The 23,600-nt window shown below is 39.6% G+C and overlaps 1 protein-coding gene and 1 long non-coding RNA gene across 4 annotated transcripts in view; one reads left to right on the forward strand and one right to left on the reverse strand.

The window, feature by feature from the left end:
- Positions 1 to 23,600, reverse strand: part of LOC117976486 (uncharacterized) — a 162,323-nt gene that overhangs the window by 83,595 nt on the left and 55,128 nt on the right. Inside the window, exon 2 of one of the 3 annotated variants that reach the window (XR_010110642.1) lies at positions 13,632 to 15,672. The exons of the other annotated variants lie outside the window; for them this stretch is intronic. This is a non-coding gene — a long non-coding RNA (uncharacterized LOC117976486). The remainder of the gene's footprint in view (positions 1 to 13,631; positions 15,673 to 23,600) is intronic. 3 annotated transcript variants of the gene reach the window in all.
- On the forward strand, positions 3,560 to 21,686 carry KRT20 (keratin 20). Its single transcript, XM_003831408.6, has 8 exons — positions 3,560 to 12,778; positions 14,918 to 15,000; positions 16,805 to 16,961; positions 17,311 to 17,472; positions 17,634 to 17,759; positions 19,208 to 19,428; positions 20,161 to 20,198; positions 21,117 to 21,686. Exons 1-8 carry the CDS (start codon positions 12,389 to 12,391, stop codon positions 21,212 to 21,214), a joined length of 1,275 nt encoding a protein of 424 aa, XP_003831456.5. The 5' UTR covers positions 3,560 to 12,388; the 3' UTR covers positions 21,215 to 21,686.

The following is a 23,600-nucleotide window of genomic DNA, read 5'->3' on the forward strand; positions in this document are numbered from 1 at the left end:
GACCAGCCAGAATAACTGGTTTCCATTTTTGCTCTTCGATTGATTGATCATTGTATCTAGGGTCAAATTTGCTGTATAGTTTTTCAGTTTTAACAATGCTAAGAACCTATGTCAGTGTAATCAAGGGAAAGAATCTAAATTAGATATTAAAAACCTGAATCCAAATTCTGGTTGAATGCCATACTTATTACGATCAATAAACATAAATGGTGGCTCAACACACACTGTAGTAAATAATGTGCTTTTAAAAAGCCACCAGATAAATCTCTAATACAGCCTCCAATGACTTAGGAACAAAATGAGTCCTGCTATAGGGAAGAAAGTGAATTATTGGTATAGATCAAATTGCCTAGAAACATCGTGTGTCAACATTAATGTCAGTTCCTTGGAACAAATATATTGCTCCTTAATTACTCCATGCTTTCAGATGATAGCTCATTTCACAGAGATGCATTTATTTTGAAAAAGTATACATAGCTACCAGCCTGTACACTCTGTCAACATAAGGGTTGGCCATAAAAACCTGTTATATTTTACTCTGGGCAGCAATTATTTAATATCCCTCAACATATGTGTCAAACGCATAAGAAATTGCTCCAGGCTTTTCCACCTTTTCATTGCTTAAAAAACTAGAAAACGCCAAACAATGAGGCCTTCGTAGAACCTGAGGCATCAAAAATATTAGCTGCATTGTGAAAGCCAAATAGGAGCAACTTATTCTTAAAAAAGAATACAATTAATAAACCACATCTCCATTGACACCTAGTAAGTCCCCAGAAAGGTGTAAAGCCCCGGATTTATAAGGCTAGGAAACATATTACAGGAATAAAACCCTAAACCACAAAAAGGTGTACTGTCTACAACGGTTGTGGTCACTAGGGAACCCTGTTTCAACGCTGATGCTTCTCCGCCTTCCCTTTTCTAAATCAGGTTAAATGGGGCTCCTCACAGTGGAGCTGTTCCTCCTGACCCTCTGACACCCCAAACTGGACTATCCCCGGACTGATTATCTTATCACATGCTATTTTCCAACTACGCAATGAACATATCACCTGGCCCTCTAAGCCTGCAGATTGACCTGACTCATGCAATTATTTTTGTTGATTTTTTAGAGACAGGTTCTTGCTCTGTTTGCCAGACTGGAGTTCAGTGACACAGTCACCACTCACTGCAGCCTCGAACTTCTGGGCTCAAGCAATCCTCCCACTTCAGCCTCCAAAGTAGCTGGAACTACAAGTGCGTGCCACCACACCCTGCTATTTTTTTTTTTTTTTTAATGTTTTGTAGAGAAGGAGTCTCACTATGTTTACAGGGCTGGTCTTGAACTGGATTCAAGCAATCCTCCCACCTCGGCTTACAGGCGTGAACCACTGCGCCCAGCCTGCAATTATTTATCTTCAGAGTTCCCTGGGGTCCGGCAGAAGAAATACTAACAAGGGCCCATAGGAAAGGAGCAAGCAAGAATCCCTGGGAAGTGTTGTGAAAAATCAGGAGGAAGTGAGGCTGAAAGCCGAAGAAACCGGGGAAGGCTTCCTAGCGGGGTGGCTTTCAGATGTTTTCTCACTGTTCTGCTCCCACATCCCACAGCCCCTCATCTTCCTTACCACCCACGTTAAAATGTGAGCGGTCTTTATTTGGAGTTCTCTGACTCTTTCAGAGTTAAGACACGAAGAGATGGAATGAATGTGACCTTTATAGCCTCCTTTCCTCCCTTCTCTACTCACTGGTTCCTTTCCAGCCCACCTCTGCTCATTTCCCTGCCTCAGGGCCTTTCACATGCCGGTGCTTCCCATCCAACCCCAGATCACACCTCCAGGAAAGGTCTGGGGGTGAGTAAGTGCCCTGCTCTTCCCCACCTGCTCTAGGACTCCAGATCCTAGGGAGAGGTTGCACATCTTGCTCTGAAAGCCACCCCTCTAGAAAGCCTTCCTGGCTTCTTCAGCTTTCAGCCTCACCTCCTCCTGATTTTTCACAGCACTTTCTAGGGACTTTTGCTTCCTCCTTTCATACATGCCCTTGTTAGCATTTCCTCTGCCAGACCACAAGCTCCTCCAGAGCAGTGTCTGACCACCCAGGAGGCACTCAGCAAATCATAAATAGTTTAATTTGCCCAGATACCTTTCTGTTTTTAAAAACCAGTTGTCAAAACTTCATTTCATCTTTTGCCAACTGCCTGACTCAGAAGACGTTGATGTTCGTTTGTTTGTTTGTTTGTGTTTGTTTGTTTGTTTGTTTGGAGACAGTGTCTTGCTCTGTTGCCCAGGCTGGAGTGCAGTGACGTATCACCGCTCACTGCAGCCTCAATTTGCCAGGCTCAAGGGATCCTCTCACCTCAGCCTCGCGAGTAAATGGGATCACAGGCGCGCACTACCATGCCTGGCTAAATTCTGTATTTTTTGTAAAGATGGGGTTTCACCATGTTGCCCAGGCTGGTTTTGAACTCCTGGGCTCAAGCAATCCGCTCACCTCAGCCTCCCGAAGTGCTGGGATTACAGGTGTGAGCCACCACGCCCAGCCCAGAAGATGTTAATCTTTACAGGCAGTTTTCCTAAAACCTGTTTATTAATACAACTCCTCCTTGCAAAATTAGGTGTTGGGAAAAGCGTTCTTTCCCTCTCTCTTTCCATCCCTCCATTTCAAGCTCAATCCTGTACTCTGCAACAAATTTTCAATATGAAGCTTCTCTTTTAACCAGTCTGATGCTTTGTATGGTTTGTTTTTCCCTTTTTACTTAAGTGTGTGCACATTAAAAAGTAATGAAATACCCCACCGAGCAGAAATGTGAACACATCTGCCGTTTGCATTCTGAAAAACGAATTAATAATACATCTCTTCATCTAGTCTGATGCATCCATATACATCGTGCCTTGCTCTAGGAGCATTCTGGAGCCAATGATCGCCGCCGTATCTTAGAGCACCTGTTTCAATTTTGTGTGATTAGTAGCACGGGAAGGATCATATTGAAAGAGGAGGTCTCTAGCCCCAGGTAGAAACAAAAATGTATTGAGTATAGACCTTATATTCACCTTTTAAGCAGTAATTTCGTTGATGAGAGTTTTGTTTATACATCAGGGTGTTGTTGCCAAGACAGTTTTCCTGGGTCATGCAAAAGCACTAAAAATCAATTTGCAGAGCAAATATTATGTAGCTTAATCTCAACTTTCTATATTTGTACCGTTGCTATAGGCAAGTCATTAATCTGCATATGCCTCAGCTTTTCATTTGTAAAATGAGGATGGCCTACATGACTTTCAAGGGCTCTTTCAGATATGATAGCCTATATGGTTCTTTGTATTTAGAAATAAGCCTCATGAAAAATAAAAACACGTGGTGAGTGATTTGTCACTTGCTTACTTGTTTTCAAAAATAGTAAGTTTGGGTTGTCCAAGTAACATAAAAGCATATCAGAAAATTAAATCACTGATGATTTCTCCCTTAGAACATAGTCTAAAAAAGTTCAATGCTAATTGGTTATTACCATTTAGTTAGCTAACAATATTATAGCCTATAGCTAGGCAATATTTTCTAGAGCTTTCACAAGCACCATAAATTCTACAGTCTTCAGTTATCACAATGAATGAAACGCTCAATGATGTGATAATGCAGCAGTTTAGAGAGAAGAAGCCTCCAGGCAGCAGCAAGGGCTATGCAAGATGGCAGCCTCTCCCAGGAGATGCTGTTTCCTGTGGTCTGTCTGTGCAGATTTGACTCTGGAGTTTTGGAAGACTTGAGTGAACTAGAATCATGGTGGTAATTTATATATGAGGGATAAACATAAGAATCATCAAGACTGGCACCGGGCATGGTGGCTCACACTTGTAATACCAGCACTTTGGGAGGCCGAGGTAGGTGGATCACCTGAGGTCAGGAGTTCGAGACTGACCAACATGGTGAAACCCCATCTCTACTAAAAAATACAAAACTTAGGCCAGGCGTGGTGGCTCACACCTGTAATCCCAGCACTTTGGGAGGCAGAGGTGGGCAGATCACCTGAGGTCAGGAGTTTGAGACCAGCCTGACCACCATGGAGAAACCCTGTCTCTACTAAATATACAAAAAATTAGCCGGGTATGGTGGCACATACCTGTAATCCCAGCTACTCAGGAGGCTGAGGTAGGAGAATCGCTTGAACCTGGGAGGCAGAGGTTGCAGCGAGCCGAGATTGCACCATTGCACTCCAGCCTGGGCAACAAGAGCAAAACTCCATCTCAAAAAAAAAAAAAAAAATACAAAACTTCTTAGATGGGCATGGTGGCAGGTGCTTGTAATCCCAGCTACTTGGGAAGCTGAGGCAGAAGAATCACTTGAATCCAGGAGGCAGAGGTTGCAGTGGGCCAAGATCATGCCATTGCACTCCGGCCTGGGCAACAGCGCAAGATTCTGTCTCAAAAAAAAAAAAAAAAAAAAAAATCAACAATACTGGAGAAAACCTTTCCTACGTACCTTATCAATACCTTATTATGCACCCCCAGCCTGGTCTCCAAATCAGAATACTCAACAATCTTCCTCTTCATCCAGGTCTCCTCCACCTAAATCTGACACAAGTGCTACAAACTTGGCATTTCCACAAACACACCATGTTTCCCTTTGCAATGAGATTCTGTCATTTGCAACAACATGGATGGAACTGGAGGTCATTATGTTAAGTAAACCATCTCCCAAACCATCTCCCAGTCCTGTCCCAGTGTCCCCCTTGCCATGGGGTACCACTATCACCACCCAGTCATTCTCATCTCATCCTATTCCCCATGTCCCACACCCACTCATTCCACAAAGGAATCAGGACCAAAGCCCATGCACACACTATACCCAAGAAAGAGAGATGTGCACAGGAGAGATGAACGGGGTGACCAACTGTCCTGGGACTGACTGTCCCAGTTTTAACTCTGAAAGTCTCACATTGCAGAAAGCTCTGTGTCCTGGGCAAACCAGGACAGTTGGTCATCCTGGAGGGAAGGAATTTGAGAGCACAGGGATGGCTTCCTGGAAGAGATGACATGCAGAAGAAGAGAAGGGGATGGAGTATACAAAAGCATGGAATGGAGGAATCAGTGGTGTGTGTTACTGGAGTGTGCCATCTGAGGCATGGAGGGTTGACCAGGGGGTCTAAAAAGGTAGGCAGGAGCTAGATCTTTGAGAGCTGTATATTGGACTTGACTACATACTGTTGTCAGTCTTTCACAGAAGTGAAATAATCAGATTTGCATTTTTAGGTAGGTGTTTGAGACTGGACCTCAACGTTCATGAACTAATTAATGATGGCTAGAAACAGGTGCTAATATTATTTTTAAATTGTCAGTAACTTCTTTACTATGATTCTAGAGGTAGGAACTAGAATTAGTCTTGGTGACAAATTATTCTTCTGTTTTGGGAGGAATTCAGTTGGGCTCTCTCTTAGTCAAGCTTGTGTAAAATAAGTACTCACTTGTCCTTGGCATAACACTGGACATTGGCAAAATAACATGGATACGGAGCCAATTGCAGGGGTGAAGAGGACCGTTGAGCCTGTGGCTTCCCAGTCAGAGATTTAGGATGTTAAATCCAAATGCAGCCCTATCTGGTTTCAGACATCACCTCTGGGATGAAAAGATTATATCCATCTTGGCTAGGCACAGTGGCTCACACTTGTACTCACAACATTTTGGGAAGCTGATGCAGGAGGATCACGATTAAGATATCCATCTCATCCGTTAAAACTATGCCCCCACACTGGACCACGTAGCCTATAGTACACTAAAATAAGTTAGTATTTTTTAAATAAATCTTGTGATTGGTACAGGTTTATTGTATTATGAGATTTTGTGTTGCAAATGGTAATGTAAAGGAAATATAAACACTTTAAATTTTTTTCAATTGTTTAATATACCAGGAGCTTCAAAAATTGGAAATGGTCTAGATGCCCCTCAAACTCTGAAAGGACTTGCAAAGGAGTGTGCATCAGAGACAGGAGGAATCTGTGACCATCATTTGCAATCTACATTATCTATATGTATATCTCTTAAGCATACATTATTTCGTTTTGCCTGTTTTTATACTATATATCAATAAAATCTGGATGGATTCTGTTGTCTTTTTTCAGCATTATGTTTTTAAATATTTATCCATGTCAGTAATGTAATTTATCTTTTTTTTTTTTTCTTTAGGCAGAGCCTGGCTCTTTTGCCCAGGCTGGAGTGCAGTAGCATGATCTCGGCTCACTGCAACCTCCACCTCCTGGGTTCAAGCGATTCTCCTGCCTCAGCTTCCCGAATAGCTGGGATCACAGGCGCCCACCACTATACCCAGCTAATTTTTGTATTTTTAGTAGAGACGGGGTTTCACCATATTGGCCAGGCTGGTCTCAAACTCCTCGCCTCAAGTGATCTACCCGACTCGGGCTCCCAAAGTGCTGGGATTACAGGCATGAGCCACAGCACCCAGCTAATTTATCCATTTTTAGCTGTTGCATAGCATCCCACTGTACGAACATGTATCAACGCATTTATTCATTCTACTATTAACATTTGAGTTGTTTCCAGTTTTCTGTTGTGTGTGTGTATGTTAGTACGTGTGTGTGTTGTTAATATGAACAATGCTTCTGTGAATATTCTTGTACATGTCTATCGTTCAATATTTACAAGAGTTTCTCTGAAGTGTACACCTAGGAATTGTTTGCTGAGTGATGGCTATATGAATGTTCAGCCTTCTAAGATAATCTCAAACTATTTTACAAAGTGATTGTACCTACTTATACAGCTAACATGAATGGATTGGAATTCCCCTCGGCCACCTTGCTATCGTCCAACTTTTTAACTTTTTCCGATTGGCAGATGTGGAATGGGCCATTCAGCTTTCCTCTTCTCTGCAAATCTATTCATATTTTGCCCACTTTCTCACTGGGATGCTTTTCTTTTTCTTATTGATTTGTAGGAATTTTCCATATTCTGGAAACTAATTTCTTGTCAGTTACATGACTTCTAAATATCTGCTCCCTGTCTGAGGCTTTTTTCATTATAATTATGGTATATTTTAATGAATAAAAATTGCTAAATCAGTATCAATTTTGTACTTCACAGTTTTCACTTTTTGTGTCTTGTTTAAAAATACTCCTTTACTCTAATTCCTAGAGATATTATTCTGTGTTTTCTTCTAAATGCTGTATAGTTTTTAACTTTTCACATTTTTATCTTTAATGAATCTGGAACTCATTTTCCTATATTTTAGGTAAATTTTGCCTTAGACAGAAATACAACTTCCACTTGTTAAATATGGGATACTCCATTTCTTTCCTCATTGATTTGAAATGCCCAAGCCGTACAAAATTAGTTTCTATAGGCAACAGATCTGTTTCTGAGCTCTTTGTGCTAATTCACTGGCTTATTTCCAGATCAATGTAAGAGCCATCATGTGAAAGGCAAAACCATAAAATTAGAAAACATAATATGCATTCTTTTTTTTCTTCAACTTTTATTTTAAGTTCAGGGGTAAATGTGCAGGATGTGCAGTTTTGTTACATAGGTAAACATGTGCCACGGTGGTTTACTGCACAGATCATCCCAACACCCAGGTATTAAGCCTAGTGTCCATTAGCTATTCTTCCTGATGCTTTCCCTCCAACCACAGGTGCCAGTGTGTGTTGTTCTCCGCCATGTGTCCCTGTGTGGAAAATATAATATGTATTCTTAACCTGTCAATATCTAAAGTTAATCTGTATGTTTGCTGTTTTCCTAAACAGTCCCGCAATTTAGAACAATTTAACTCCATTCATCCCCTTCCAGCCCTCATCTACTTTAATTCCATATTGTTTTTTCTTCTCAATAGATATATTATTTTATAGCCAATACTTGTCTTTACATTTACATTTGGTCGCATGCTTAGCACTCTATTTGTTCATTATTTTAATTCTTTTATGCATCTCAGAACTTTCATCTGGAATCATCTTCCTTCTGCTTAAAACACATTCTTTCAGATTGCTCTTAGTGAAAACTTAGAAGTTGATGGCAAATTCAGTTTTTTTAATCTTGAAAATGGCTTTATTTTACCCTTCTTCAAATATAATGTTACCGAGTCAGAAAATTCCGGAATGGCAGTTATCTCCTCCCAGCACATTGAAGATTCTATTCCATTTCCAGTGTCCATTGTTGCTTTTGAGGAGTCAGTCATCAGTCTAACCACCATTCCTTTGTTGGTGATTTATTCTCTATCTGCTTGTAATTATCTGGTTTTCTGCCTCAATGTGTGTAGTGATTTATTTTTATTCCTTTTGCCTGGAATTCATTAGGTCTCCTTAATCTGAGAACTTGGGTTTTTTTTAAAGAATTCTATAAAATTCTCACTTTTTATTTTGTTGAATGTTTTCTTATTCTCTTGTGTCTTCTTCTGGAACTCTGATTAGACATATTTAGACCTTCTAATTATAGCCTTCATGCCTTCTTGACTTTCTCCTTCGTCACTTAGCTGCATTCTGGAAATTTTCCTCAGAGCTACATTTTGTTCAATAATCCTGGCTTAATCTGTTCCTGGATCCATCCACTGAACTTGTAATTTTAATGGCATTATTTATTTCCTCTGGTTTGTATTTCAGATCTGCTTGGTACTTGCTCCAATTTTAAGTTTGTTTTATTTTCTAAAACAATTTATATTTATATTCTTCATCCAATCATTCTATAGCCACTATGAGACAATAAATAAATCCATCCAACTCATCAAAACACAGCTGAGAATTACCAAATAAGTACAAACAAAAACCTAAATATGACTGATTAACTGTGCAGAATACAATGATGTAAGTTTACTATACATCAACCTCCTTGTACCCATCTCCTCGCTTCAACAAATAACTCAGGGCAAAACTTCCTTCATCCATACTTCCACCCTCCTTCTCCCTGTCTGAACAAGATGCCACTCCAGAGACTGCAGGTTCTATGTCTATCATATGTGATTGCAATAGCTTGGTCATGGTAGAATACAAAAAAAAAAGAAAAAAGTTGAAAGTCCTCTGAAAACTGTAGTGCTTATAATAGCCTTCCCAACTACTGGCCATACTTAATATTAATCATTAATACTCTCAGTAGAGTGTCTCAGAGGTCAAAATGTATCTCCTACTAGCTACAAGGAAGTTGGGATCTAATAAGTATTTATTTACAGCTGCAGTCACCCAACAGCCTGAAATACCAGGGTCTCTAAATTCATGACTTTGTGTATGAACAAGGGTCAATAGGATCTTTACTCAGTCCTCGAGATATAACTCGGAAAAATGAATTGCTGTGAAAAACTCACTTGATTTCCTATGGTAACATTATAAGATCGAATAATCTACAAAAGTACAAAACTCAGTGATATAGAGAAGCCAGCAAATTCTCCTGCCCTTATATAAACAGGTGGGAGGCTTTCCAGTAGAATTTTTTCTACTCCAACAAATTGGTAGATTGAATGACTATACCTCATAATGATGACACTATTGTATCATATTTTAGTTTAAATTTAAAACCTCAAAAACTTATCAAAACTAGCCAAAGATTTCTGGAATAAGATATAGACAAAGTTATTTCTCAGAAAAAAGAAAAAAAATTGGCTGGGCCGGGTGCAGTGGCTCACGCCTGTAATGCCAGCACTTTGGGAGGCTGAGGCAGGCAGATCACAAGGTCAAGGGATCAAGATCAGGCTGGCCAACGTGGTGAAACCCCATCTCTACTAAAAATACAAAAATCAGCTCGGCATGGTGGTGCCCACCTGTAATCCCAGCTACTAGGGAGGCTGAGGCAGGAGAATTGTGTGAACCGGGGAGGCGGAGGTTGCAGTGAGCTGAGATCACGCCACTGCACTCCAGCCTGGTGACAGAGCAAGACTCCGTCTCAAAAAAAAAAAAAAAAGAAAAAAACGGCTGGACACAGGGGCTCACACCTGTAATCCCATCATTTTGGGAGGGTGGGGTGGGAGGATCACTTGAGCTCAGGAGTTTGAGTCCAGCCTGGGCAACATAGTGGGACCCTGTTTCTACCAAAAATAAATAAATAAAAATTATGTAAGCATGGCGTGTGTGCCTGTAGTCCCAGCTACTTGGGAGGCTGAAGCAGGAGGATCACTTGAGCCTGGGAGGTCAAGGCTGCAGTGAGCTGTGATTGTGTCACTGCACTCCAGCCTGGGTCACACAGTGAGACCCTGTCTCAAAATAAAAATAAAATGGAAAATAACTAAAAATGGGATTTTCAACTCTTTGATATAAATAGGTCCAGTCATAAGGAAGAATTGTGCTACAAAAGAGAACAAAAATCATCATGTTTAACAACTGCATTTATGTTCTTTTCTAATTATAAAGCTAACTATTGATTTTATAATGCTTCTACACACCTTGATCATGTGTTAGCATATGAAACTCTTAGCTGAGACCAACTTACTATAAAACTTGTGTAATTTAAATAGTATAATTTTCCAATGACTTTAATCTAACAACCTCCTACCCCATTAATCAACACCAAAAACAATTCATCTTTGAATACATGTATAAAGAACATAGTTCATGTGTTTATAAAAAGTTCTTCTCTGCTACAGAGTTTAGCTGTGACATCTATTAACAAAGTAATTTATAACTCTAGTAAGTTAGCAAGGTCTTCTTGCTACCAGTCCAGTCATTGGTGGTGAGTACTCAGTATTGGCTGATGAATACATTAATGGATAAAAATATAAGAGCTGTCCACACATATACCATAAAATGCATAAAATAGATTCCATTTTATCTCAATTTTTATTTCTGTGATATAACTAAGATAAAATCAAACACAATGTATTATTTTAAAGTATACTGTTCATAAGACAGAAATAATATGATCTGACCTTATTTTAGAAGAAAGTTGTGTGTAAAAGAAATTTAAACTCAAAAGTAAAAAAGCCACTGGTTTCTAAAAACTCAAAAAAAAATTTTTTTAAGTGACTGGCTTTCAGAACAACAGCAACAACAAATAAGCCACTAAAATAAGACAATTAAATTCCAATTCTTTTCGCATTTACTTGCTTGCTTAATTATATACAAATCTCAATTCCATTAAAGTATCAGGATGACAATTAATTAGATGTTTTTAGTGACTTTTCCAATCCCTTCTAATTAACTTGGAAGTGATTAACTAAGTGATTATCTAATTATATTAATTAGTGATTATCTAATTAACTAAGGAAGTGATTTACATGCTTCATGGGAAGTGTGAATTCTCAGCCAGGGGGTTTGAATGAAGGGAAGCAAGTGACTCAGGCATTTATTGGTTGCTTACAATCAGATTCCCACCGATGAGATCATGCCCATGTGTCTAGAGGTCCACACACAAGCAGCTGCCTCCAGCCCAACCCTGGAAGCTGAGTGTAGTCCCAAGTCCCCGCCTGCACCCCTTCCTATATATACAGCCACTCTCGCTGTGATTGTGGGGGCATACAAGGAAGATCAGGCTTCCATGGAAGCTTCTGCAACTGAAATCCACTGGGGACTTTAGAAGGAGCACCTGTAAGTAGCTTCAGGATGGATGGGGCAGAGTCTGTCTCATGGTGGGTGTTAAGCTGGCCTCATACAAAAGAGGAGACCCATCCTGATACCATGCCAGGTACAAAGCACTGTGTGATTTATTCTAAGTGTCTTGGTAACAGGACTTGAAGCCAGGCGGTGACTGGAAACCTAAAATGCAATATTTAGTCATAGAACATTAGAAATAGAAAGAAAATAACCTCCCAAATCATCTAATCCATCACTCAGCTAAATTCATTTAATTCACATCCCCAAACTACATCTCCAAATGTACAATGGTTTCATTCCTGGTTTAGGGATTCGAGGTTTTGTGTTTGTACAAAATATTTTAATAGTCATATAAAATAAGTTGTCCAAAACACAATAAACTTAAAAGCCAAACACAAGCAAAGCATGAAACAGAGGTTCTGAAGAGCAACTCCTCAATACAAATCAAACATTGTCCTTTATCTCCATTGTGACTTTCAGTTATGTAGGCACATCTGCCTTTTTAGATACCTAAATTATACATGAGGATTGTAAATATTCTTTACGTGTATGTTAGGATGAAAAAAACCTGCCAAGGCAGGCGCATGGGCTAAAAGAATACACCTTCCTGTTTCCTTTTGTTACCTGTTTAATTAAAAAAAAAAAAAAAAAAGTTGCCCCTGATAAAAGCCTCCAAGAAATGCCTCTAGTGGTATTTTCTGGAATTGAATTAAGCATATTAACACATTGCTATACAAAGCGGGGGGCGTGGAGGTAAGGCAAGGTGGACTGTGGTGCCAATCCTAGTGACATGTCAGCAGAGGAGGAGTTTCTTGCCTGTGGACTTCATAAAAGGCTAGCTCAACACCCTCCATGAGACACACTCTGCCCCAACCATCCTGAAGCTACAGGTGCTCCCTCCTGGAATCTCCAATGGATTTCAGTCGCAGAAGCTTCCACAGAAGCCTGAGCTCCTCCTTGCAGGCCCCTGTAGTTAGTACAGTGGGCATGCAGCGCCTCGGGACGACACCCAGCGTTTATGGGGGTGCTGGAGGCCGGGGCATCCGCATATCCAACTCCAGACACACGGTGAACTATGGGAGCGATCTCACAGGCGGCGGGGACCTGTTTGTTGGCAATGAGAAAATGGCCATGCAGAACCTAAATGACCGTCTAGCGAGCTACCTAGAAAAGGTGCGGACCCTGGAGCAGTCCAACTCCAAACTTGAAGTGCAGATCAAGCAGTGGTACGAAACCAACGCCCCGAGGGCTGGTCACGACTACAGTGCATATTACAGACAAATTGAAGAGCTGCGAAATCAGGTGAGAGATGATGCTTGTGTTTCCTACTCTGTGTTTAGCTTCAAGATAAATCAAGAGGTTATCTATGTTAGGTAGGTCCAAATGGACGTTGTAAAGCAAATTAGGCTAAAATGTTACATCTATAAAAATTCTTTCATCTACCTTTAGTGCTGGAGTACCTGACTGTACAATAGGATGACCTTAAATCATGCTATTTTTAATGTTTAATACAATTACATACAAAATATGAACATTTTATCTTCCGGAATAAAATGAATCTTTGTCACAGCTTATCACATCAGGGCTAAATGTATAGTGAACAATCTTTCTGAAAAGAGCTAAAAATTAATTACGTGATAAATCTCTCTTAGTTTTTCACCTAGTCCTTATCAAGTTTTGAAACCCCAGTAAATTCAAAGACTTTTCTCCTTTTATTTAAGTAAATGTTATAATATGACTATTAGAATACTGTACTGCAGATTTAAATAGCAAAGTGATTCTGGGTAGAAACAGTGTGGCAGGAATATGGGTCTTAATGATGCCTGGATTTTTAAGTGCCCTGTTTAATAACATGACCATCAGCATCAAGCAGTTCAGAAACTACTTCTACAGTAATAAAATGTTCTATTGCCCCCAATTCATGTTTATTACAATCATATCACAACCTCCTCCTATGTCATCAAAAAAAGGGTGGAGCTCTGTATTTTATCAGTTTCATGGAATAAAAGCAGAAGACTTTGCTCCTAATTGAAAATTTCAGATATGACACAGAGCACTTGCTTCAAATTAAAGTTCTTATCTAATTAAGAAAAGTGTTCACTGTAATTTCTGTGTTAAGATTCATACTCCTTTAGAGCAAAGCGCATTTACTTACCAGCAAGTCTGTTTTTCTTGAGTTGTACTAAACATCAGGGCAATTTGATTCGGACTCCACGGGAAGTTGCTTTGGAATTTTAGAAACTATGGGCATGTGAAGCAATGGCATTTAAATTGCCCTTCCGGAATAAAGTTCATCCTTCGCAGGCTCTCACTAAAAATGTTTGAACCACACCTGTCTCGTGTTTCTGACTCTACTTTGGTTCATCTCAAATACACAGGCACAGGCCATCCGTCCCATTGAGCTGGACAGTCCCAACCATAGGAAGCAGCCCTCTCCAAAACTGGATCCATTGAAAGAGAAATGTCATTGTAACATCTTCTGCAAGTAGATTTTTCATCTATATGCCTCCATCATGCATTTCGTTCTTTCATGCATCATGTTCTTTCATTCAGCCAATACTGAATGAACACTAACTAGGTGCTGGGCACCATGCTGGGGACTGAGGAATATTATGGTGGACACAATATGATTTATGAGGATACAGGGATGGACAGAGGGACCAGCACACAGAGGGATAATGAGAGCACAGGCAGATCATCCAGTTCAGTTTTGAGAGCATCTGTGAAGGCTCCTATGAAGCAATGCTGTCGAACCTGAGACAGGAGGGAGGAATGGGAGTTCACCAGACCAGAGGGGCTAAAAGGAATGTCCTAAGTAGAAACATCAAAGGCAAGGCACTCAATAAGGTGTGATGACTCAAGTTGAGTTAAATTATCCTTCTGTAAAATCACAAGAAAGTAGACCAAACCCTGGGGCATCTAGAGTTGCATTTTATGACTCTGTTATGTTAAATACCTATGTCATTATTTTTTCTATATATTTTCGTGTAGAAATACTTGAAATGAACATCATTTTTGACATAATAGTCACTGTAGCTGGGGATAAACTAAATCCTTGTAAACTCCTATCCAGTTGAAAATGTCATTCTTGGCTGGGCACGGTGGCTCACGCCTGTAATCCCAGCACTTTGGGAGGCCGAGGCAGGCAGATCACCTGAGGTCAGAACTTCAAGACCAGCCTGGCCAACATGGCAAAATGCTGTCTCTACTAAAAATGCAAAAATTAGCCGGGCATGGTGGCGGATGCCTGTAACCCCAGCTACTCGGGAGGCTGAGGCAGGATAATTGCTTGAACCCGGGAGGCAGAGGTTACAGTGAGCCGAGATCATACCATTGCACTCCAGTCTGGGCAACAGAGCAAGGTTCTGTCTCAATAAATAAATAAATAAATAAATAAATAAATAAATAAGAAAATGTCATTCTTTCTCATGTATTTTCCAGATTAAGGATGCTCAACTGCAAAATGCTCGGTGTGTCCTGCAAATTGATAATGCTAAACTGGCTGCTGAGGACTTCAGACTGAAGTAGGTTCCCTAATGCGTGGCAAAAGTTTCTGAAAAAGAATTCCTTTAGTAGTCCTTCCAGATACTCAGCTTTCCATATCATTGTTGATAAAGGAAGCACAGTTCAACGTCCAGAATCCTGAAGCCTAAAGGAGGTTAGAAGCTACATGTTAGAAGCTAACCCAGAACTCAGGGATGGCCTTCTCTTTCTTGATCCCCCGGCATGTAACTAAACACCTCCAGTAACTACTATTCTCCTTGGTTATTACTGGTTGCTAAATTTTTTTTTAGTAACCTGGTATCTAAATCTAATTCTGCCCTTTGGAGTAATAACAAAGTAATTTACATTCTCCTTCTCCCTAAGTGCCTTTCTGTTATCTAAAGAGAGTCTTGTGTCTACCCTTGGTGATTCTCCAAGTAATTCTCCATGTTCATTCAAGTGCCTGCAAGTGTATGACCCAAGTTCCAGGGGTGACTCTTGATGATTTCTGGCTTGCCAGTGTTTTACAGGATGGTCTGGCCAACCAAAGAACCAGAACCAATCTATAATAATTAGCTGGGCGTGATGCCGTATGTCTGTAATCCCAGCTACTCCGGAGGCTGAGGCAGGAGAATCGCTTGAACCTGGGAGGCGGAGGTTTCAGTGAGCTGAGATCGTGCCATTGCACTCCAACCTGGGCAACAGACTGAGACCTTGTCTCAAAAAAAAAAAAAAAAAGGAAGAAAGAAAGAAAAGAAAAAGAAAGTAAAAATTGTGTTCACTTTCTTTGTAGTCATCACACCACATGTGACCAGACCGGTTCCTTGCAAACAGCTTCCACACTAAGGCCTCTTCATCCTGAATTTGTACAATGCATTAACACCAAAAAGCCCTTTGTGGTTAGAAGGGTAGCCTTTTAATGCTCCAAGGGATTAACAATAAGGAAATAGGAAATCAAATCCAAAGATGAAAGCAGTAAAGGTGCATTACTTCCAATTTTACCTAGCACTGAGTGTCACATTGCAGTGTCATTTTTTAAAGTTGGATATTTTAGGAAACTGGGCAGGGCATGATGGCTAACGCCTGTAATCCCAGCACTTTGAGAGGCTGAGACAGGAGGCTCACTTGAGTCCTGGAGTTTGAGAACAGCTTGGGCAACATGGCAAAACCACATCTCTATACAAAAATACAAAAAAAATTAGCTGGGCATGGTGGCATACGTCTGCTGTCCCAGCTACTTGGGAGGCTGAGGTGAGAGGATTGCTTGAGCCCCAAAGGTTGAGGCTGCAGTGAGCCATGATCACACCATTGTACTCCAGCCTGAGTGACAGAGTGGGACCCTGTCTCAAATACACACACACACACACACACACACACACACACACACAGTGTGTATGTAAGATTGTAGAGGAGGATGTAGAGCTGTTTGAGATAATTCACTTTGGATGTCTCTGTTCACAAAGTAATAAAAATAAATCGATCATGTACATTCATTAAGTAAAACTAACCATTATTTAATATCAATAATAAGAACCCTTTGCCAACACAATAATTAACACAATTTAATTTCTTATAAGATAAATTCTAGAATTTAGAAGTGTTCAAAATTATTTCAGATTGCCTTTTTACCAGTCACCCCAAATTATAGAGATTATATTATTGAGCACATTTTCTGACTCCTAGGTTCTTATGTAAATTTCATGAATGTGTAAAGGCAGACATTATAAGGTATTGAAATTGATCTCCTCATAAGCCACATTTTAAAACCTATCCCATTATATTAGATTCTCTCCTTATAATGGCTTCAGAAGGACCAGTTATCTCTGTACACTAATTAATTCACAGGTATGAGACTGAGAGAGGAATACGTCTAACAGTGGAAGCTGATCTCCAAGGCCTGAATAAGGTCTTTGATGACCTAACCCTACATAAAACAGATTTGGAGATTCAAATTGAAGAACTGAATAAAGACCTAGCTCTCCTCAAAAAGGAGCATCAGGAGGTGAGAAAATATTCAGAAGTGGTATTGGAAACAATGGAATGGTTCTATATAATACTAATAATAGGAGGAGCGGGAGAAACAGGAGAATGGGGAAGAGTTGGTGGTGGTAGTGACAGAGACGATGACGATGACAATAATGATACAAGCCCTACCTTCTTTTCATAATGTTGTTGTAAGTTAAATGACTTAGAGCAGTACCTGGACCACAATAAGCCCAACACAAGTTATTATTTTATATCTTTTTTACTTATTCCCAGTGAAAGAGGTCATGAGACTCCTTATGTCTTTTCTGCCCAGCCTTATCTGAGAATGTGCTTCAGACTAAAATCAATCAATTTCACTTTCATAGGAAGTCGATGGCCTACACAAGCATCTGGGCAACACTGTCAATGTGGAGGTTGATGCTGCTCCAGGCCTGAACCTTGGCGCCATCATGAATGAAATGAGGCAGAAGTATGAAGTCATGGCCCAGAAGAACCTTCAAGAGGCCAAAGAACAGTTTGAGAGACAGGTAACCACACAATTCTAAAGGGTGAGCAAACGTGTAGATGCTTTCCTCCAGAAACAGATAACTCATTTTCTTTTTCATTTGTTCATTCTTCCTTTCTCTTTCTGTCTTTTCTATCTTATTTCCACCCCTCAACTATTTTTTTTTCACTCTTGGCACTGTAGACTGCAGTTCTGCAGCAACAGGTCACAGTGAATACTGAAGAATTAAAAGGAACTGAGGTTCAACTAACGGAGCTGAGACGCACTTCCCAGAGCCTTGAGATAGAACTCCAGTCCCATCTCAGCATGGTAAAGCACATCTAACTTCTCTTTCTCAATCCAGTATGTGTTTACCAAGGTCCTCTGTTAGGAACTATAGAAATGCAAAGACCTACAAGAAATAACCCTTCCCCTTGCAGAACTGGCAGGGAAACAGGCCGAACAACTGATTATAATTAAAGGACAGAGAGAAATCGAGGAAAGGGCAATGTACTGCATGAATGCAGACGAAAGAGTAAATCTGGAAGATTTCACAGGGAAAGTGGCATTTAAACCAGATCTTTTTGTAACTTTTAAGTTCAGGAGTACATGTGCAGATTTATGATGTAGTTAAACTTGTGTCATGGGGATTTGTTGTACAGGTTATTTCATCACTCAGGTATTAAACCTAATACCCATTGGTTATTTTTTCTGATCCTCTCCCTCCTCCTACCCTCCACCCTCTGTTAGGCCCCCATGTCTGCTATTCCCCTGTATGTGTCCATTATACCAGATCTCAAAATCTAAGATAAAATTTTAAGCTGGAGAATGGACTAGAGACATTCCAGGCCAAGCAAATCAGCAAGCCCATGCCAAATTATGTTGTGGTAAGCAGAATCCCTCAAACCACAGTGGCCTGCAGCCATGATACTACATCCACCGTGACATTTCCTTTCCAAGGGCAAGGCTAAAGGGGTAGGCCCTACCTAGGACATGCCAGTGTCCTGGCAGAAAGAAAAGAGCAATTGTTGGTCCACTTGATAGCTCTTAAAGCTTCTCCTTAGAAAAGGCATTTGTCCTTTGGGAGGCCAAGGCAGGAGGATCATCTGAGGTCAGGACTTTGAGACCAGCTGGCCAATATGGTGAAACCCCATCTCTACTAAAGATACAAAAATAAGCTGGGCATGGTGGTGTGTGCCTGTAATCCCAGCTACTTGGGAGGCTGAGGCAGGAGAATCGCTTGAACCCAGGAGGCAGAGGTTGCAGTGAGCTGCGATCACATTACTGCACTCCAGCCTGGGCGACAGAGCAAGACTCCGTCCCCAAAAAAAAAAAGAAAAAGAAAAGGCATTTGTCAGTTTGACCTGCATTTTATTAACCAAAGAGAGTCACATGACCCAGCCAGCTGTCAATGGATTAAAGGAATCTAATCCTGCAATTGAGAAATGCCACAGATCACATGGCCAGGTCTGATGAAGGAGTGAGAGGTATAACATCTTCACACAGTGGGGAAGCAAGTACTGAGAACAATGCTACAAGGCGCCACACTGAAAGAACAGTAGGTGCAAAGCTACAAGCAAAGAAAAACCCCAAGAGCTAATGATCCTAGCTGGCTGGCTGAGGTTGCCTAGTTGGGAAGAGTGGGAGATGGAGCTAGAAATATACACCATGCCCACAGTGATGAACTGCAGAGACCCTTCTCAAAAGAAATTAAAATTAACCCATCTCTTGAATCAAGTCCTCAGATAAGAAGTGCCCTATTTTTCTTGTGCTCATAGAAAGAGTCTCTGGAGCACACTCTAGAGGAGACCAAGGCCCGTTACAGCAGCCAGTTAGCCAACCTCCAGTCACTGTTGAGCTCTCTGGAGGCCCAACTGATGCAGATTCGGAGTGACATGGAACGCCAGAACAACGAATACCATATCCTTCTTGACATAAAGACTCGGCTTGAACAGGAAATTGCTACTTACCGCCGCCTTCTGGAAGGAGAAGACGTAAAGTAAGGCTCTTAGAATCAAGGAATAGGTGTCAATGTCTGTATGCACTTCTATTTTAATGTCCCTGTCACTCATTACCCAGCACCAATGCAATCCCTAGGACAGAAGCAATTATACTCACACACGCCTCACCACGAACAACAAAACGAAAATATACCAAAAAATACACACACACCCAAAATATCAAGTACAGCCTTGAGATCATGTGGTAGGACTGAGTTCTACCACATGATCATTTGGAGATAATTCTCCAAATGATATAGATTATGCTGATATTAATTTTCATCATTAATATATAATTGAAGGCATAATAACCTTTTGGAAATTCTAATTGAGAGCTCATGAATTAGACAATAAGCTGCTGAGGTCCATGGGAGCCAGTCTGAGAATCATAAGTGTGGCAGCAGCAACTGTCTTCAGATACAATACCTAAGAATATCAACAAGAGAACACAAGATTTAAACTTCCATTGTAATTTTGTTATTTTAATTAGAGGAACTTCTTAGCATATATTAAACTGGTCAGTTTTAAATCTATGTATTTTTCAAGTTAAAAAGTAAAATGCTCAAGTTTGCAATAAAAGCAATGTAAAAGGGAAAGATATATGAAAGCAATAAAACACATTCACTTGGACTTTAAAATATAAAAGACAGGAGTGCATTCCATTTTCAAAACAGCAATAATGTTTTTCTCTATTTCTTTTTTCTTCTTTTCATTAAAAAAAAAAAAAACAGAACTACAGAATATCAGTTAAGCACCCTGGAAGAGAGAGGTAAGTTCTAAATTTTTGCACATTTTCTATGACATTCAGCTGCTTTCTATTAACTACATGCCACTGATAAAAAGTAAAGTGAGGCTGTTTTAGTCTGTTTTCTGCTGCTGTGACAGAATACCTGAGACTGGATAATTTACAAACAATAGACGTTTACTTGGCTCACAGTTCTGGAGGCCAGAAAGTCCAATATCAAGGTGCCGGCATCTTGTAAGGGCCTTCTTGCTGCGTCATCCCATGGCAGAAAGTAGAAGTGCAAAAGAGTGTCCATGAGAACCAGAGAGCAAGAGGAGGCTAATCTTTCTTTTAGAACTAGCCCACTCTCACAATAACTAACCCATTATCATGGTAACCACATTAATCCATCCATGAGAGAAGAGCCCTCATCATCTAATCACCTCTTACTAGGCCGCACCTCCCAACACTGTTACATTGGGGATTAAGTTTTCCACACATGAACTCCAGGGAACACATTCAAACCATAGCAAAGGCCAATTCTCAAGGGAGCAGATATGACACCAGGGATTCTAAAAATCTTGTACATGGCATAAAGAAACCCTCCACATGGGAACTTGGGCACACTCCTCAGAATGGGGTGATTTTCTTGGCCTGTGTTATTGCTATCTTGAAACATCCTGACATCCTGAAAAGGAAAAACAAGACAAAATTTGAATTCCACTTAAATTCAAGATAATTTATTTCTTGAATTTTTAAGAGTAGGACATTTGTAAATTTGGGGAGAAGCACATTTTCTGCATCTATTTATAAAATGGACTTAAGATTTTTTGAGAAAGAGGATGAGTTTAACATATTTTTCTAAAAGAAGGAAATAAGTAAAAAGAATAATTTAAAGTTGAATATTATAAATCAGTAGAGTCATGTGCCTGAATTAACATTTAATGTTTAATATGAATTCAGATATAAAGAAAACCAGGAAGATTAAGACAGTCGTGCAAGAAGTAGTGGATGGCAAGGTCGTGTCATCTGAAGTCAAAGAGGTGGAAGAAAATATCTAAATAGCTACCAGAAGGAGATGCTGCTGAGGTTTCTAAAGAAATTTGGCTATAATCTTATCTTTGCTCCCTGCAAGAAATCAGCCATAAGAAAGCACTATTAATACTTTGCAGTGATTAGAAGGGGTGGGGTGGCGGGAATCCTATTTATCAGACTCTGTAATTGAATATAAATGTTTTACTCAGAGGAGCTGCAAATTGCCTGCAAAAATGAAATCCAATGAGCACTAGAATATTTAAAACATCATTACTGCTATCTTTATCATGAAGCACATCAATTACAAGCTGTAGACCACCTAATATCGATTTGTAGGTAATGTTCCTGAAAATTGCAATACATTTCAATTATACTAAACCTCACAAAGTAGAGGAATCCATGTAAATTGCAAATAAACCACTTTCTAATTTTTTCCTGTTTCTGAATTGTAAAACCCCCTTTGGGAGTCCCTGGTTTCTTATTGAGCCAATTTCTGGGTTAATCTCATTGATTTTTCAGCATCAGTACAACTCTACAACCTTTGAGCTTTTCCCATTGCTTCCACTGCCTTTTAAAACTCAACACGGCTCTTTGAATAATTTGAGAGTCAAATTCAATCACAAATGCTGAGCAGAATAAGAGTGAAGTACACTATACTTAAAATGGAAATAGATTAAAAACAACATTACTGAAACCCTTCTCAAGGCAAAATGTGTCTCCTTTTGATAATAAGCTGCATATACTATCAGGTCCTCTCTTTCTTTATATGGTGAACATACATTTTTAATGAAATGTCTCTCATTTTTTTAATAACAGATTTATTGAGATATAATTCACACACCATGAAATTCACCCTTACAAAACGTACAATTCAGTGGTCTTCAGTGCTTATAATGTTTTGCAACCATCACCACTATCTAGTTTTAGAACACTTCATCACCCCAAAAGGAAATCTTGTACCTATTAGTAGTCACCGCCTTTTCCCTTCCTCCCAGCCCCTAACAACCACTAATCTACTTCCTGTCTCTACGGATTTGCCTACTCTGGACATTTCATATAAATAGGTTAATACGATGTGTCCTTTTATACACAAATGTTCATAGCAGCATTACTCATAAAAGCCCCAAAGCGAAACACCTCAAGTGTCCATCAACCGATGAATGGATAAACAAAATGTAATATATCCACACAATAGAATCTTATTCGTCAATAAAAAGGAATGAAGTACTGATACATGCTATAACAGAGATGAACTTCGAAAACATGCTAAATGAAAGAAGCCAAATCCAAAAACAATAAAAACACATATTGTATCCTCACCCTTTTCGCATTTTAGTGAGCAATCATTGCATATGAATGTTTATGGGAAAAATCAATGTGCGCTAAATCATTGTATTCCAGTAAATAGATTGGACTTAAAACTTGATACAGAAGTTGCAAATAAGTGGGATTGAGTTTGATTATTATATAGAAAATAATTACATGATTCATTTAAGAATAATAATATCCACCATTTATTGAGCACTTACTATGAGCCTGTGTGCCAAACATTTCATGCATTTCTCACTTAATTCTCACAATAATCCTGTGAGGTAGAAGCTATTAGGTTGAATCATATGAACTTGCCAATATATGATAATTTCTAAGAGTTGGGAATTTTTGAGGATGTGAATGGTACCACTTTGAATTCCTAAGATGTAATATAATATCTAACACATAGCAGGCACTTGATTCATTATTTTAAATTGAAAGAATAAAGATTTTTTTTAAAGCTTTCCAATATATGATAATTTCTGACTTTCAGAAATAGCAATTTTATATGCTATGATATAGCATATATAATAAGGTTCAACCTTATTATGTTATCCCCACTTTACATATGAGGATAAATGAGGACTCATATGAAGACATGAGATAAAGACTTTCCCAAAGTCAAGCAGTTACCAAGTAGTAGAGCGAGACTGAACCTCAGCGCTGTTTCTCTAAAACCATGACACCCTCATAAGCAACTAATTACATAACAAAGCAATACATGATTCACAGTTGAAATAGGCACTTGCCTATCCGCAGTTATTTTGTTGTTTTCTAATTGTCATTTTCATCAGCCAGACACAACAGCCAATTGTGGCAAATGTCCAGCTTTGCTGGCTAACATCACACATGACTTGATTCAGTACAACTTTTGTCAGAAAAGGTATTCTCACCTATTCTCATTGCCTTCTTTTCCAAAGTGAAGAGATTTCACTCATTTTTTTCTTAATTTTCTTCCAAGTCACACTAGCTAGTAAGTTGCATTTAAAGATGTTAAGAATATTTAAAAGTGAATTCTTTTTCACCTACTGAGTCACATTCCAGAATGGTCTGAAACTTTGACATGCAAATACCAGACTGTGAATCTGATTAATAAGAAAC

This window comes from Pan paniscus, chromosome 19 (genome assembly GCF_029289425.2).
Source record: "Pan paniscus chromosome 19, NHGRI_mPanPan1-v2.0_pri, whole genome shotgun sequence".
Lineage (NCBI taxonomy): Eukaryota > Metazoa > Chordata > Mammalia > Primates > Hominidae > Pan > Pan paniscus.

What these genes read in the sequence shown, in the direction of transcription:
- KRT20 (XM_003831408.6), top strand. Translation starts at nt 12,389, where the DNA reads ATGGATTTCAGTCGCAGAAGCTTCCACAGAAGCCTGAGCTCCTCCTTG. An exon ending in GCTGAGGACTTCAGACTGAA is followed by an intron (nt 15,001 to 16,804) that starts GTAGGTTCCCTA and finishes ATTAATTCACAG; the next exon opens with GTATGAGACTGAGAGAGGAA. An exon ending in CTGGAAGGAGAAGACGTAAA is followed by an intron (nt 19,429 to 20,160) that starts GTAAGGCTCTTA and finishes AAAAAAAAACAG; the next exon opens with AACTACAGAATATCAGTTAA.